Below are 15,996 nucleotides of genomic sequence, written 5' to 3' on the forward strand. Positions count from 1 at the left end.
TCTAAGTAGCTACCGCAATGTCATCCCTGCAACCACGACGCCAACAGCGTACGTGTATCAGACCGACGCCACCTTCTGACGCGCAGAGGTACTGCCGACGAAAAAACTTTCCAGATCCAGTCTGACGCGTGGGGTTAATTCTAAGGTAAGAAATCTATAACTAACTTTCTTTCAGATTTCACTTCTTTGCACAAAAACACAGCCTGCAATGGCAGTGTGTGGGTGTTAAGGTACAGGGCTTCTAAGGGTGGCACAATAGGTGCTGCAGCCCTTAGATGCCTTCTCTGGTCACAGTGCCCTCGGTACCCATGGTAGCTTTTACAAGTGGCATACCTGTGGCCATGGATGTGCCACATGGGCCCTGGGCTCCTGTCAATCAGGTGCCCAGGGCCCATGTTTCTTCCCTAAAAACTGTGCTGAAACCTAAAACCCAAATTGGCAAACCCTGGCCACATGTCAGCCCCTGGTAAATGGTACACTAGGTTCCCAGGGCCTTGTGACCAGGACAGGCCCCTAACGGCTGCAGCACTTATTGTGCCACTCTTAGAGGCCCTGTACCCTGACACAAACACACTGCCCTTGCAGGCTGAGTGTCTGGGTGTAGAACAAAACAGAGTCGACATGGCACACATCCCTGTGTGCCATGCCCACAACACACACTGCCCTGGCATACATCCGCCACCCCTCTAGCTGGGTGCCCTATGCCAGTGGTGTGGGTACAGGAGCATGAGCCCTGTGCCCCTACAGTACCCAGGTCCATTCCTGGGCACTGTAAGTGCAGTGCTGCCATTTAAGAGTATATGGTGCTGGGAGATCATCAACAAGAACTCCACAGCACCATGTTGGCTCCACTGAAGACTGAGACGTTTGGTATCAAACTTCTCAGCACATTAAAAACGCACTGATTCCAGTGCAGGATTTAATGTACCATGCACAACAGAGGGCATCTTAGAGATGCCCCCTGAACCTAACCGCCAATCCACGTCTTGTCTGAGGGGCTTCCTAGGCTGCCACACAGCAGACATGTAGCTGGACCCCTGGGTAGAGAGCCATCCGCTCTCCTGGGCCTGCAACAATGCACATCCTGGGCGAGGGGCTAGGTCTCACCCCCAGGATGGGCAGGGGAAGCTTCAAAGGCATGCTGCCTTTGTAAGCTACTCCAGGCCACTTGCTGTACTCAGCAACTGGCCCCTACCGGTTCTAAACCCCCACTCTGGCGGGAAGACTGTCCGGAAACCCCAAGGAAGGACAGGGGGTATGCCAGCCTCTGAAAACCCCACCCCCCAGGTGAAGCACATCTTCGGCCTCTCGCCACCTTGAAAATGAGGATACCTGCCCAATCAAGACTAGGCCACTGCCCCCCTCCCACAGGAGAGTGGCAGGATAGGGGGTGTACCAACCTCAGGACAGGGACCCAGTGGTCCCTGCCCTTTACCTACCTGAACGCCCCTAAATTTAGTATTTAGGGGCACCCTGAACCTTCCTTCCTTAGATCCAGATTCCAAAACAGTAAAGAAGATCAAGAAGCAAGAAGACCTGCCGTGCAGTTGCTAACAAGAGGAAGACACCAACTGCTTTGGCCCCAGCCCTACCGGCCTGTTGACCCTCGAACCTGCTCCTGCTCAAACCCGGCATCTCCAGTGGCCAGCGACCTCACAAACCCCGGAGGACCTGGCTACCTTGTGACTCTAAGCATCTGGGACTCCCACGAGCAGTGGTACTACTCAAAGCAAGTAACTGACCCCTGGCAACAGCCAGGAACCGTGAACCCTGCACACTCTGCACCCGCCAAGCCTGGCCTGTGCTGGAGTGGACAAAGACCACGAGAACCTGAATCCGGCACCCAGGGACCCACGTCGACACTCCTGACGATGCCTGCAGCCTCAGAGGGTAAGATTTCCCGACACCAAAAGGCACCCCTGCACCCGGTGCCCTGCGGCCCCCTGTGCCCAACTCCTGGGTACCTACCTATCCTCCAACTACCCAACTTACCTCTCAAAGTGGTGGTCGCACCTGAAGAATCTTCGTCCCCGAGCTTGCAGCCTTTGTTAGTTCTTGAGCTTTTACATTGCAATCCATTGAGCGCCCGACGGCTCAAAAGCACCCTGCACCCAGCCGTCCGAGTTGCCCTGGCAGTGCAACTTCTACTCTAACCTACTTCCCCATTTGCCCTGAGCAAGTGACCAGGAGCCCAGCTCCTACAGCCGTGTGAACTGCTAGCCAGCAGCCACCAACCACGGGCCCCCTGCCTCCCATAGGATAACATTGGGTCTACCTCACTCTGCACCCGGCTGCCCCTGTGCTGCTGAGGGTGTAACAACTGTACTTACCTGGCCCTGGGAGACCCCTGAGTCTGTGCTCAGAACCTCACCTCTGCCAGTCGAGTACTTACCCAAAAGCCGATAACTCACTTTTCTTCCATAGGGTAACATTGACCGGTTTCTTCTGAAATTTCTTCTAAGTGTAGAGTCTCTAAACTTGAAAATATTCACCTAAAATCAACAGAGTAACGAAAACGGAAATACTCACCTGCTATTAGGAGGGATCCCAGTGCTGGATCTTGGTACCCAGCACTGACCCTGAAAAGTACTCACAACCGTACTTACCACTAACTCAATTTTCTCCCATAGGGAACCATTGACTGTTTTTCTGTGAAATTTCTTTTAAGTGTCACACTACAGATCTTCTTTAAAAATCGTACCAACTGTGAAAACGTAATCACTTACCCGTTTTAGATAGATGTCCCAGTACTGAGCCTAGGAGCCGAGAACTGGATTACAAAAGTAACGAGAACATACTTTACCTGCAACTTGAATTTCATTCTATAGGATAACATTGCCTGGTTTTTGCTAAAAAAGTTTCTAAGTGTCGATTTTGCAAACTTACTAATATTCGTTAAAAATCGCCTGTATAACCTAAACGCATTCTCTCAGCTACTTACAGGTGGTACACTAGTGATGGATCCAAGATCCAACACTGAAATAGAAAAAGTAACAATAACCCCACTTACCTGCTAAGTGAATTTCCTCCCAAAGGGAATCATTGACTGTTTTTCTATGAAATTTCTTCTAAGTGTCAACTTTTAAAATACCAAAATATTGCTTAAAAATCACAACAGTCCCTAAAACGTATTTACTCACCTGTTTCGAGAAACTGTCCCAGGACTGAATCTAGGATCCAGTCCAGGAGTTAGAAAAGTAATCGATTGCTTTTAATTAGAATTTCCCATTGAGCTCAATGTATAATTGTGTTTGAATTGTGTTGCCAATTGCAACAAACTATTGCATTCAAAAGACTATTGCCTATTGAAAAGTATTTAACTAAAGCATCTCATTCTGAGAAAGTATATTTTGATACCTATTGTTGGATCTAAAATAAAACAACCATATATTTGTATATACAAACCATTGGCCTAGAGTTCAGTTATTGAGTGTGTGAGACCATTTGCTGACTGAGTGTGCACAACAAATGCTTTACACTGTCCTCTGGTACTGCCTTACTGCTCGACCAAGCTACTACTTTTGAGAGTAAGGTTATATCTAACTTTAGCCTCTGCCAAACCTCTGGGGACTGTGGACTCTGTACACACTGTACCTATTTGGGAACAGTATATACAGAGCCACTTTCGTACAGTAACCATGCAAAAAGGGGCACTTTCCTACACTAACTAGATAAGCAAAAGGGCATATGTAGATTCTGAACAGGGATGGACTAAGAGCAGACCCCAGCAAAACACCTGGGCTCAGAGCCCTAAAGGCCAACACAAATTAAGGGAGATAGACTGCTTGCTGTCTATTCTCTAGACACTTTTTACATTGGTGCTTCCCAAATATTTTAGAACCAAATGCCCTCTTTAAGTAAAGTGTCAAGATTTATTCTGAACCTTTTAAAATCATTTTTTTCCATCACACTTCAGACTTACATAAAAAATGGGCTTCATGTGTACAGCTTTACAGGTATTTACATTTTGTTGTGTGCTATGAAGAAAGTACATTTTACTGCCTTTCCTTTCACACCTAATGTACCCGAGGAGGACTCTCATAATTTACTATACTTTTCTGTCTGACTGCAAAGTAGGAGAAACACCAATCCCAATGTTAAAAAAGCAGCGGAGAAGGCGTAGTCAGACATTCGACCACGGTCTTTAAAGCACAGAAAATGTGACAAGAGAATTACAGAATTTAAAAGCATATTTATTTACTGCTTGGACTTTTGCGACCCACCAAAAATCAGCTCGCTACTCCACATAGTTTGGGAAACACTGATTAACACCACTGGTAAGGGTAAACTAGTCCGGCTTCCATAAGTTTGGGTGGAAAACGAAGTAAGACAGTATGGAAAGCGACAGCCACATCAAGAAGAACTAAGGAAGTCTGATCTGCCATGTATGCAGACATTCTCAGGTCATCGAATACGGATAATAATGTTGTTTTAGTATTGTGTTCTGGTCGAATTTCAGACTAGACAGACTCAAAAGTGTTGTTGTTCCAGGAAACCTGAGAGCATAGTATTAACATGCTTCTCACTGATGGAGAGAATAGTCTGATCTGCCTTCGGTTTCCTCAGCAGCAAACAAATTAGTGCCTGTTCAATAAACATTACTTACCTTAGGTAACGTTCTTTATGATACAGACTAACCACTGATTGTACGCCTTTTGAACATTCCCCAGGAGTCGGACTGGATCAGGAACAGTATCCAGCAGTACCTCTGAAGCCAAAAGGAAGCGGCGAGAGGTTGGCACTGACATCAGTTGTTTTCAATGATGTCCACATCTAGATTGGACAAGCCCCAAAAACAAATTTATTGTGACCAGTTTGCAGATTCCTAGACTCTGGATCTTATTAATGAATAGAGTCCAATGAACAGAATGGGAAGGATGGGAGGGACAATTCGGCCCGGGCGGAGGTTTCAATTCCACCGGCAGAATATGAGGAATTTTGGTAATTCTGCATTACACTTGTAACATGGAATTATTGACTAATTAAACCTTAAATTATGCAGTAGTTTCAAAAGCATAGAAACCACTGTATACCACTTGGCGCCTTTACATACTATGCAATGGTTTAAACTTTGAATCACTGCAGAGTAATGGGCACCGAGTGGTATTTGACTGTGCTTTTTTCAAAGTTCAAAATGCACCCTGGGCGTGAGGGTGCATTTTCCACTATGAAAATGACGCAAAATGCCCACACAGCCCAGTTGCGGAATTCCATGGAACCTGGCAGAATTTTAATGTAATTTTGCGTGATTTCACTGAACCCAACATCAATTCTGCTCATCCTCAGGGACAATGAAGAGTTTGCAGTTATACGGTCTTCTAGAAACAGCATTATCAAAGGTAAGTAACTTATTCTGACTGAGACTCTTAAAAGTAGATGCTCCTCCTTCTGAATAGATACCAAAGCAGCACCTATTTGGAGGCGCGTCTGTGAAAGGACTCAAATCAAAAACGCCTTGCAGCACCGAGTGGGCAAAATGCTCCTCTCAGCAAACCAGGCTGTTCAGACAGTAGAGCTTTGTCAAAATATGGAGTGATGCTCACACAGGGAGCTCTGGCAGATGCCCAGCATAGGAACTCTCTGTGCCAAAGCAGTGGTAGTAGCTTTAGCCTTCGGCGAATGAACCTGCAGTCCTACTAGAGGTTGCTGCTTGGCCGTGTAATAGATCCTAATGCAGAGCATGATGTAGCAAGAGGTTCTGCTTCTACACAGCCTTGCCTTTTTTCACTCCAGTGAACCCCACAAATCGCTGAATGTCCTGCCAGTGTTTTACGATATGACTGATGTAAAAGCTCATTGCTCTTTTGTGGTGTAAGTGATGGAGTCTCTTCTCCTCCTCAAATGGGCAGGAGAGAACAGAATGCCAGTAGGGTGATTGTTGTATCTAGACTTTTGGTAAGAAGGATGCCAGCATGCACAGAACCAGTTTGTCTGATAAGTAGGTGGTGTACGGCAGTTTCACACAGAGCCTGAAGAAGCTCAAGCATGTAATGGGACACAGTCAAAGAGCACATATCAAATAGGTGATGACCACCTAGCGTGACAAAGGAAGGGGTAAAAGATGTTGCAGGCCTTTAAAAAAAGTACATTGCAACCAGTGATTTAAACAATGAAGACTGATCTAGCAAATTTAAAAAGTCAGATAGAGCCAAAAGATCATCTTCAACTGTGCCCAAAGCAAAGGTTTGCTGGCCGAGGGAGAAACAAAACAAAATCTGGAAAGGGCCCATCTGCTGCATGGCAAAGCCACAAATGTGTCCCAACCACAGGCATATACATTTTTTGTCAAGGGTCAATGAAGGAGGAGATTGCAAAGGCCTGGGCACAAAAAACTGTTCTGGTTCTATAACAGCAGATCTTCCAGAGGGAAAGCCTCACCCGATGACAAATGCTCATGCCCAGAGGTTCTGGATACTATTCTCTCAATGCCCAATCCGGCGCTACTATGATGATATGGGCCAAGTCTGTCCTGATCTTTAGAAATCGGGGCAAAAGAGGTATCTGCAGAAAGACAGAGAAGTCCAGAGGTCTACCCCATGCAGAACGCATCTCTGACTGAGAAACTTTGGGAAGTCCAACACGCAGAACTGCTCACACAGTGCATTCCCGGCAATGGCAAATAGATTGAGACAAAGTTCTCCTCATTCAATAAAAGACCTTGCGCCCCTTCTGGCTACAACAGCCATTTGTGATCCAGTAGACATTGATGCCTGAGTTTTTGCTCCCTGGCATTCAAAAATCCTGCCAGGTGGTTCGCCGCCAGACAAATGGCTTGATGGTCCAGGCATTTCCAGAGGTGCAGGGCCCCCTGGAACAGGGCCTGTGGCCCCACTCCGCCCTGTTTGTTCCAATACAACATGGTGGGGGTGTTGTCCAAAAGCATCTGTACCAGCCTCTCCTTAATTTATGAATGGATGGCTTCCAATGCCAAGCAGATGGCCCTCAACTCCAAAAGGCTGATGTGGAGCTTGGACTCCCTCAGGGACCAGAATGAGAGCAGATAGACCTACAAAAAGGGAATATGGAAATAGGCATTCTGCATATCCAACGCCACTATCCAGTCTCCAGGATTGAAGGCAGACATGACCTCAGTCAGAGTGAACATTGTGAATTAGTCCTTTCAGAGGAAGGCATTGACAGGGCACACGTTTAAAACAGGACGAAGGCCCATGTCTTTCTCTGGCACCAGAAAGTAGTGAGAATAACTACCCTAGTCCACTTCTGGCATAGGCAGTCTCTAGATAGGCCCTTTGGCCAAAAGGGTGTGCACTTCCTACTGTAAGATGGACAAATGGTCCTCTACCAGTCGGTCCAGGGTCAGTGGAAGGTGAGGCAGAGTGTCCATGAATGGTAGGGAGCATCCCTTCTTCACAAGCTGCAGGACCCACCGGTCAGATGTAATAGCCTGCCAACCCAGAAAGAATCATTGGATCCTGCCTCCAAACAAGTGGCTGTGCTCTACGAAAGTCATGCTAAAGAGGTTTGGCAGTTGGGGCCACAGGCAGTATGATTACTTGCTCAACATGGACAGCGTGGTAGGTGAGGGCCATGGCCAAGAAAAGGCTGGACACCCTGTTGAACTCTAAGTGGCTGGTGGCATGGGGTGCCCCTGCCAAAAACAGCAAAAGGAATGGTAGGGCTGATGGAGCTGGTGGGGCAGATAAGCCCAGGGAGTGCATTATGGTCCTGCTCTCCTTGAACTGCTCCAGACCGGAATCTGTCTTGTCCCCATAAAGGCTATTCCATCAAAGCAAAAGTCCATAAGGTATGACAGGACATCGCCTGAAAAACACTAACTGCAGCCAAGCATGGCCACGAATAGCAATAAGGGAGTCAACAAATACCCGATGGAATCACTGGTGCCCTGACTACTGAGTCAGCTGTGAATGAGGCAATTGTAAGAAAGTGCCCCTTTTTGCATGGTGCAACCTGACTTGATGTGCCGTGTGTCTCTGTCCATCAGGTTCCCAGGGCCTGTTTTCTTTCCCAAGACTGTTCCTTTGTATCCGCAATAGGAACATCCCTGGCCACAGGCAATACCCTTGTACCAAGAGCCCTGTGATCACGGAAGGCCTCTAAGGGCAGCAGTACCTATTGTGCCACCCTTAGAGACCCTACACCTTAACACACACACACTGCCACTTAAGGCAGCATATTTTGGTGCAGAGAAAAGTGAAGTGTCAACATGGCACACATCCCTTTGTTCCATGCCTGCAATCCACTGCCTGAGGCCTAGGTAAGTCACCCCTCTAGCAGGGTGCAAAAGCCCTAAGGTGAGGGTACAGCAGCATGAGCCCTGTACCCCTACAGTGTCTAAGTCTAGTCTTATACCTTGTAAGTGTAGTAAGCCCATAATGAGTATTTGGTCTGGGAGTTGGGTCATTATAAACTCCACAGCTCTATAATGGATACTGGATAGTTTGGTAAAAACGTCTTAGCACATTAAAGCCACACTGATGCCAGTGTGGAATTTAATGTAAAATTCACTTAGCGGGCAGCTTAGAGATGACCCCTGAAAATCAACCAGCCCTGGTATGGTTCCTGAATAGCTGCCTGCCATCTGCCAGCACTAGACAGGTTTCTGGACCCCTGGGTGGAGATCCTCTGCGTTCTGGGTCCAGAACCAAAAGCCCATCCTGGGCAGAGGTGTCATGCCTCCTTCTCAGATGGGTTGGGTCCACGAAAGGGGAAGCTTTAAAGGCCTTCTGCCTTTGGAAGCTATCCCTGCCTTTTGCTGCCCTCAGTAACTGGCTCCCACCGGTTCCGGGCCGCACTTTGGGTGGGAGAATCGGCAGGAAAACCAAACTAGGAAGAAAGTTGTGCCTACCTATGTCTTTCAGATAAGGGTACTCAGCCAATTAGGAAAAGGCTCATACCCTCTCCCACTGGAGGGTGGCTTAATCAGGGGTGTACCCACCCCAAAGAAGTGATCCATTGGTCCCGACCTGCACACCTCTTTAACGTCCATAAATGTAGTATTTAGGGGTGACCCTGAACCTTGCATCCTCAGATTCAAAGAAGGACCCAAGAGTTGTGCTGACCCAGGAAGACGAGGACATCAACTGTCTTGGCCACAGCCCTACCAGCCTGTCCAGTCTACGGCTTGCATACAGCAAGAACCCCGGCGAGTCCAGCAGCAAGCAACACCCAGAGCCCGGAGGACCTGCACTGCGACCCTCTTACAGACTATCCCAGGTGCACTGGACTTGCTCAAACAAAGACTCCCCTCCAGAATCTGGATTCCGGCCGCTCTGCGATTCAGCACCACTCTGCACCAGACACCCACGGCCCGAGTGGCACAAAAGCACAAGGAGGTCTCCTCAACGATCCGGACCTTCACTCAAGATGAAGCCTGCAGCCTCAACCAGAAGGGTCCCCTCCAACCGCGACTGGAGTTGGTAAGAAAACCCGATGCCAGAAGACACCCCTGCACTTGACGCTCCACGGTCTTGGGTGGCCTAACTGACAGTGTCCAGGCATACCCAAAGATCCTAACTCACCTCTCCAGCCGGTGATTGCCTTCAGGAAGTCTCCCTGTCCGAGCCTGCAGCAACTTCACAAAACCAAAGGTCTCCATTGCAAAGCAGCGGGTCACAGATGTCCGTATTGCACCCTGTGCCCAGCCACCCCAGTGCCGCTGGTGGTGCAGCTCCTGTGCTGGTAGTTGGCTCCTGCAGTGCTGACCTTAACCCCAGGAACTTTGCTCCAACAGCCAGGCAGCCTGCTCGTAAGCAGTCCCTAAACGAAGTCCCCTTAGCCACATTGGCTACCACTGGGCCCCTGCAGTCTGTATCTGGGCACCCCAGGGCCGCTGAAGGTGCAACTTGAGTGCCCATCTAGAACTTGGAGAACCTTGGCCCTAATCCCCAAAACGCACCCTCGTAAATTGGGTACTAACCTGTGAAACGGCCAACACTTTTTCCTCATATGAACCCCATGTAGAGAGATCATGGGCCTAAAAAAGTGTTGAACTACGTTGTATGAAGAAAAGAGAATTTTATTGCAAAGTATAAAAAGTCGTCCTTACCCCTGTATTTAGAGATACTAAGGTGTGGTATCTAGGCATACCAACCCCAGTACTCAAAGTAATCTAAAAGTAATCGAAGAGTGATGAAAAGTAATTGCCGTGTAATTTAACTTGTTTCCAAAGCATTTACAAACATGTAACAATTGCAATCTCAAGCACAACTGCATTTCCATAACAGTCTTGCATTTGAAAGTATATTTGACTTATCTGTGCCAAGTCCAGCTTAGTTCTAAAAGAAAACAATTTTTTTTTATACTTACCTAATTGGTCTGGATTCTGTCTTAGTATGTGTAATTATTCCTTGATTGAATGAATACAATAAATGCTTAACACACCCACACTATACCTTACTTTGGTATATTATATAGAGAGCCAGTTTGCTACAGCAATGTATACCTTTTGGAAGATCATTTGACTACTCTTGGGAACTCTGGTCCATTGGCGGTGAAGAGCATACAGGTTACCATCAGGGAATCCAAACCACATGTTGAATCAACGAGGGGAATGATCATGGGGGCATGAGCCCATCTTAAAGAAGGTGGGTTTGCTAGAGAAGCAGCTTTAGTAGGGGAATTGATGTAGGAGATTTGATGTAGAAACCTTCTTTGGTATTGGGCATTCTGGAATGTACATTGAACTCTGCTAAACAAATTTTGATTTACAAAAAAAGGCTTTCCCTTTTTTGAAAGCTTAGACGGTTATATTTATTTTTAGAAGGCTTCAAAGAGGACTCCTACAAAGACGGACTGTACTCTTCTGTGGTTGGAGACGGATTCCTAATGAGACTTGTTGGACATCCTCCCAGCTCCTGCCCCTTGTTTACTGCCACCTTTCCTTCCTTACACTTTTACTTCACTTGATGAAGATACAGTTGTTTTACATGGCATGAGAACTTAACTAGGTGAAGTCCTGCTTTGAAAGATTATGGTTTTACCTGGCAGTGGGATACTTGACTATTCTGCAATTATTGTAGTTGTGTTACCTTTATACTTTCCATTACGGAGCTTTAACAATGACAAACCGAGAAGAAAAGGCACTACTATCACCTGTAAATGCATGGACCCCTGCACCAAAATCATTGAAGAGATTAGCCATGTACCTAGAGCCAAGCTTTAGTTTAAGTATAGCTTCTCAATGAGCATACAAAACAGGCACAGCTAGGTTGATGCAACCAGAAATACCATGAAAACAGCAAGCCAGGAGGCACCCTAGCCTAGAGGAGGGAGACAATTAGTAACGTCATAAAGAACACCAGATAATGAAAACTACAGTGATAAGACATTTTCAGTATCCATAATTAAAATGAGTGAGTAAAAGTGTAACTATTAGTGGATTATATCAAACGCACCTTTGACAAGATGTTGCACTAGTATATTGTTTGGCCCCTTTTCAGAGCTGTGGACAATGCAGTTAGCTATTCTGGTTAAATGGCCCATAAAGCCATACCGTCTTCCACCGTCAGACCTAAAATGGAAATCAATTAATTGTTAAAAAGGCTAAGAAAATAAGTTCTGAAACAATTAAACACCCATGACTGTTAATCGACATATTGATCAAGACCACAGTAAAGTTCTGAGGGCCCTTCAACATAGATCTGTTTGCCTAGAAATTGACAACCCAGTTGAGCAAATACTACAGTTGAAGGCCTGATCCGGACTACAGATGCTTTTCTGCAGGATTGGTCTTTGTGCTTTTCCATCTTTCCTAGAGAGGCACAGGTGTTTTTCGGGTTCTCAAACATGTAGTAAAGCAGACAATTATCAGTCCTGTGGGAGAGTCGAGCCATGGTTCCAATCTCTTTTAGAGTTGTGAATGGACTGACCACTTCTAATCCCAGATTTACAGGATTGCTGAGGATTCCAGGCTTGCACTACCAAAAATCTAGCGCTGGAAGCCAAGTTATTGTTGGTGGCCTAAAAATATGCCAGGAAGTTTGCAGAAATGCCAGACTTTTTGGAGTCAGCTACGAAGTATATCCGAGCATTGTGGCACTAGGAACTACTAAAGATAATAAATCACCTATCTGATGTGGGTGGTGAGTGGAAAGTCATATTGCTCTGATTGATAACGTTTTTAAAAGTGTTCTGAACGTCCCATTCTGGGCAGCAGGGCAAAATTCCAGCATGGAAAAATTCCGAAAGGACAGTTAACAGCTACATATTTGAATCTTCAGAAGAGCTTCAGAAGATGAGGGCAAGCCAGTGGCTGAGTATCCTATGGTGTGTGGATTGCTTAAAGGGATTAGGAATAAGAATACCCCAAACCTAGACATTCTAAGCTATGGGATGTTAAAGTAGATCCTTCCCTTCGGTGACGCTTTTTTTGTTAGAGACTACCTAAACACAGATTCCATTCTTAGAATATTCCCTAGGCGTTACAATGTTTCAAAAAAATCGTGAGCAGTATCTCTGGGTACCAGTAGGTGGTGTTGACTGCTCTGAATCCGCCTCATCCGTATCATTCATTATGTACGCAGTGCCTATATAGATGCCACCCCAAAGCACTGACATCGGTTTCTTTCAGGACTATTTCCATGCCAAAAACGCAGAGCCACGACTGAATGATGTATGAATGTGTGCAGAATCTAATTGCTGATTCAGAGTGAAAAGCCCATTTTACAGTTCGGGGAGGATCAGATGAGGAACTTGCGGTAAGATCGAGACTACCAGAAAAGTGTCAGCGGCACCAGAAACAGTGTAGGGGTAGCTCCAGAGGGCCTGAATGGCATTGGGGGAGAACTGGCAGGTGATAACTCGGCAGGGGCACCTCTCGGCTCCCTGAGGCCCGAAGGCGTGCCAGGAGGGGCTGGTGGCCCAATGGAGTGCATGGCATCATAGAAGTTGACATTGAGATGGGCACGTTTATGTATGGTATTGATCAATTTTATTGTATTATTCACATAGATGACAATAATACGAAATAAATACATTTTAATATCAAATACAAGATAGAAAATTTTATTAAATATGCTATAAATCAAATAAAAGATAAAAATATGGTTTAAGATTACCAAAACGCAAGGCCCTAACATTTTATATGCACGGTCTAAAAAATTCAGTCATAGTATAATAAAACAAATATCTTGAAGAATAAAACAGTACTTAACAGCCTCAGGGATACATCTTAATTTTGAATCTTTAAAAATCCGACTCAGTATAGTTTTTTTAAACGAAAAGGTTTTGGACAAATGCACAGTATATGTATAAGGGTTTCCATTTTAAATCCACAGTGTTGGCATGTAGTCTTTCATTTGAACACTCAACTCCAAGTTTTCTGAAAATTCATAAATCGGAACATAAAACAGTCTGAATCTTAACATTTTTAAATTAATCTGTCCCAGCAGAATTGACCTGTTAAAATCTTGATCCAAAAAGTCACATTTTTCAATAACTAGATCCATAGGTTTGTGTTTCTTCAACGTTGTCACGTTGTTCTCCCTCTACCTGCCAGTACAGCCCTATTTAGAGTCCGTGCCACAGTATCAACGGTAGAGCAGCTCGGACAGAACCCCGTTGGAGTTAATGGTATTAAGCATAAATTTACTGCTCAATATATTCGTTTTTAGTAGATGTGTAGCGAAAAGTATCCCTTCAAAATCCAAAAGGGCTAATGAGCGGTAACTTGATGGATCTTGTTTGGGGCTGCTTTTATATACTGGATGAGCGATTGCACATTACCAGGTTATGTTCTGTTAATGACATTTGTAGAGCGCGACAAATACCCGGGGGTGTCCTGGCGCTAACTAATTCCTCCGAGACTACTGGCCGCTGAAGAGTGGAAAAGGCACTTACTCTTGAGAGAAGAGCCAGGTCTTTAGTTCTTTACGAAATGACAACAGATCCGTCATGGTCCTGAGATAAAAAGGCAATTCGTTCCATGCTTTTGTTGCGCCGTAGATAAAACTTTTGCCCCCCCCCATCGGGCTTTCTTTATAAGTGGCACCCGAGCCAACATGGATTCTTTAGACCGCAAGGACATACCATCGAAGTCTAAGCTTTAGAAAATCGGGGCCCATGCCGTGTAAAGCCTTAAATGCTAGACAAAGAGCCTTGAATCGTACTCTGCTTTTGACTGGAAGCCAATGTAGAGCTTTCCTCTCATTAGAGACTGAGGAAAATCTTGAGGAGCCAGTGAGCAGTCTAACTGCAGCATTCTGCAGTATCTGCAATTTATTTAACACTCTTTGTTGAGCATTAAGGAAAATCCATTGCAATAGTCCAGTCTGGCCATCACAAGAGCCCTGACCACCGTTTGTCTGCTTTCCCTGGGCAGCACCTTCCTCAGCATTTTGATGATGTACAAAGTTTTGGATACTACCGCATTCACTTGAGGCTCTAAAGTAAGTCTGTCATCAAGTATTATGCCCAGGTTATTTACCTTTCTAGTTGGGACGAGGAGAGTGCCGATTGAGTCGGGCCACCAGGAGGGAGTACAAAAATTCGTACTATTACCAAACAATATCACCTCCGTTTTGTCCGAATTCAACTTAAGGCAATTCTTAGCCATCCAACTGCCCACTGCTAACATGCACTCCCAAAAACGTCCTTCCGTACCAGCCTCTCCATCTGGTGTCAGAGATACCACAATTTGTGTATCATCCGCATATGACGTGAGGCCAAAACCGAAGGGGTCTATAACTGGGGCCAATGCACTGACAAATGTTAAAAAGGGTTGGGCTGAGGGAGGATCCCTGAGGGACCCCACAAGGTGATGTAAAGGGTTTAGACTGAAAGTCCCCCAGGGCCACAATTTGTTTTCTATCCGCCAGGAAGGATCTTAAAAGGTCCCAAGCTTTCCCGCGAATACCACACGCATTTAGGCGGCTCAGCAGTATCGTGTGGTGAACAGTATCGAAAGCCGCGGACAAGTCCAACAAGATCAATGCCGCCCTCCCTCCCTGATCCACCGCTTCCCTGATCTCTTCCGTGGCTTTAATAAGTGCAGACTTCGTGCTGTGTCCTGGCCTAAAGCCATATTGAGTGGGGTCATTCACTTGAGTCTCATCCAGAAAGTGACTAAGTTGTCTATTCATAATTTTCTCCACCAGTTTCGCCGGTAAGGGGAGTTTTTTTTAAGAGGGGCAAAATGGAGGCCAATTTCCACTGCCTGGGGAAATATCCAGATTCAAACATTGAATTAAAAATTGCCGTTAAAGGATCCGCTATCGGACACGGGGCCAGTTTAGCCACCTTGGCGGGGCAGGGATCAAAAGGAGATCCTGAGTTAACTTGCATGAGGATCTTATGAATGTCACAAGGAAATACTGGCAAAAATGTATCCAACATCGGGCAATAAGCCCCATTCGACGTGGGAGTCTCCCTAATCGCGTCCATGTTGCCAGTGCTTATTCTGCTAAATACCGTGAAGATAGCTTCCACCTTGGACAGGAAGAATTTAGCCAGTTCCTCACAGAGCACTTGGCTGGGCTGAACTACCACTGGCTTGGGCGAGGCCAGCGTGGCGACAGTCTTAAACAACTGAATTTTTAGATTCTGTGATCTGTGCTGCAAAGTATTTGTTTAGCTGCCGCAATTGCCTGTTTTTAGGTCAACAAGCTAGCTTTGTAAGCTTTTTTCTCAGTTTCCTTGTAATTGCTCCTCCAGTTTCGTTCACGTTGCTTACAGATGAGCTTTTGGTTCTGGAGCTCTTCCGAATACCAGGGGGCAGAGGGGTGTACTCTCGTGGGACGCAAGACTTTACTTGGAGCTAGTCTTTCGCAGGCCTGCTACAACCAGCCTGTGTAACTTTGACAAGCCTCTTCCACTTCGAGAGGCAATTGTGTTGCAGAGGAAGATAACAGCTCGTTAAAGGTGGTTCCATCCTCCTTATTCCAAGCTCTTATTCTTATACACTCCTTAAGGCCTGTGCTTTTCTTATATGGCTCAGACAACAGAATCTCAAATTGGGCTGCTGAGTGGTCAGACCATACCAGAGGGCGGAGGCCCCAGAAATGGAGATTATGTTGGTTA

The 15,996-nt window shown here is 46.0% G+C and overlaps 1 protein-coding gene across 25 annotated transcripts in view; it reads right to left on the reverse strand.

Moving 5' to 3' along the window:
• PPP6R3 (protein phosphatase 6 regulatory subunit 3) overlaps positions 1-15,996 on the reverse strand; it is a 1,519,855-nt gene that overhangs the window by 608,068 nt on the left and 895,791 nt on the right. For all 25 annotated transcript variants that reach the window (XR_014978878.1, XR_014978880.1, XR_014978879.1 and 22 more), the window contains one exon: positions 11,376-11,491. Coding sequence is in view for 20 of the 25 variants with exons in the window: in XM_085644788.1 (XP_085500914.1) it covers positions 11,376-11,491 (116 nt within the window). In the remaining 5 variants the exon portion in view is untranslated. The remainder of the gene's footprint in view (positions 1-11,375; positions 11,492-15,996) is intronic.

This window comes from Triturus cristatus, chromosome 3_1 (assembly GCF_964204655.1).
Source record: "Triturus cristatus chromosome 3_1, aTriCri1.1, whole genome shotgun sequence".
Taxonomy (NCBI): Eukaryota; Metazoa; Chordata; class Amphibia; order Caudata; family Salamandridae; genus Triturus; species Triturus cristatus.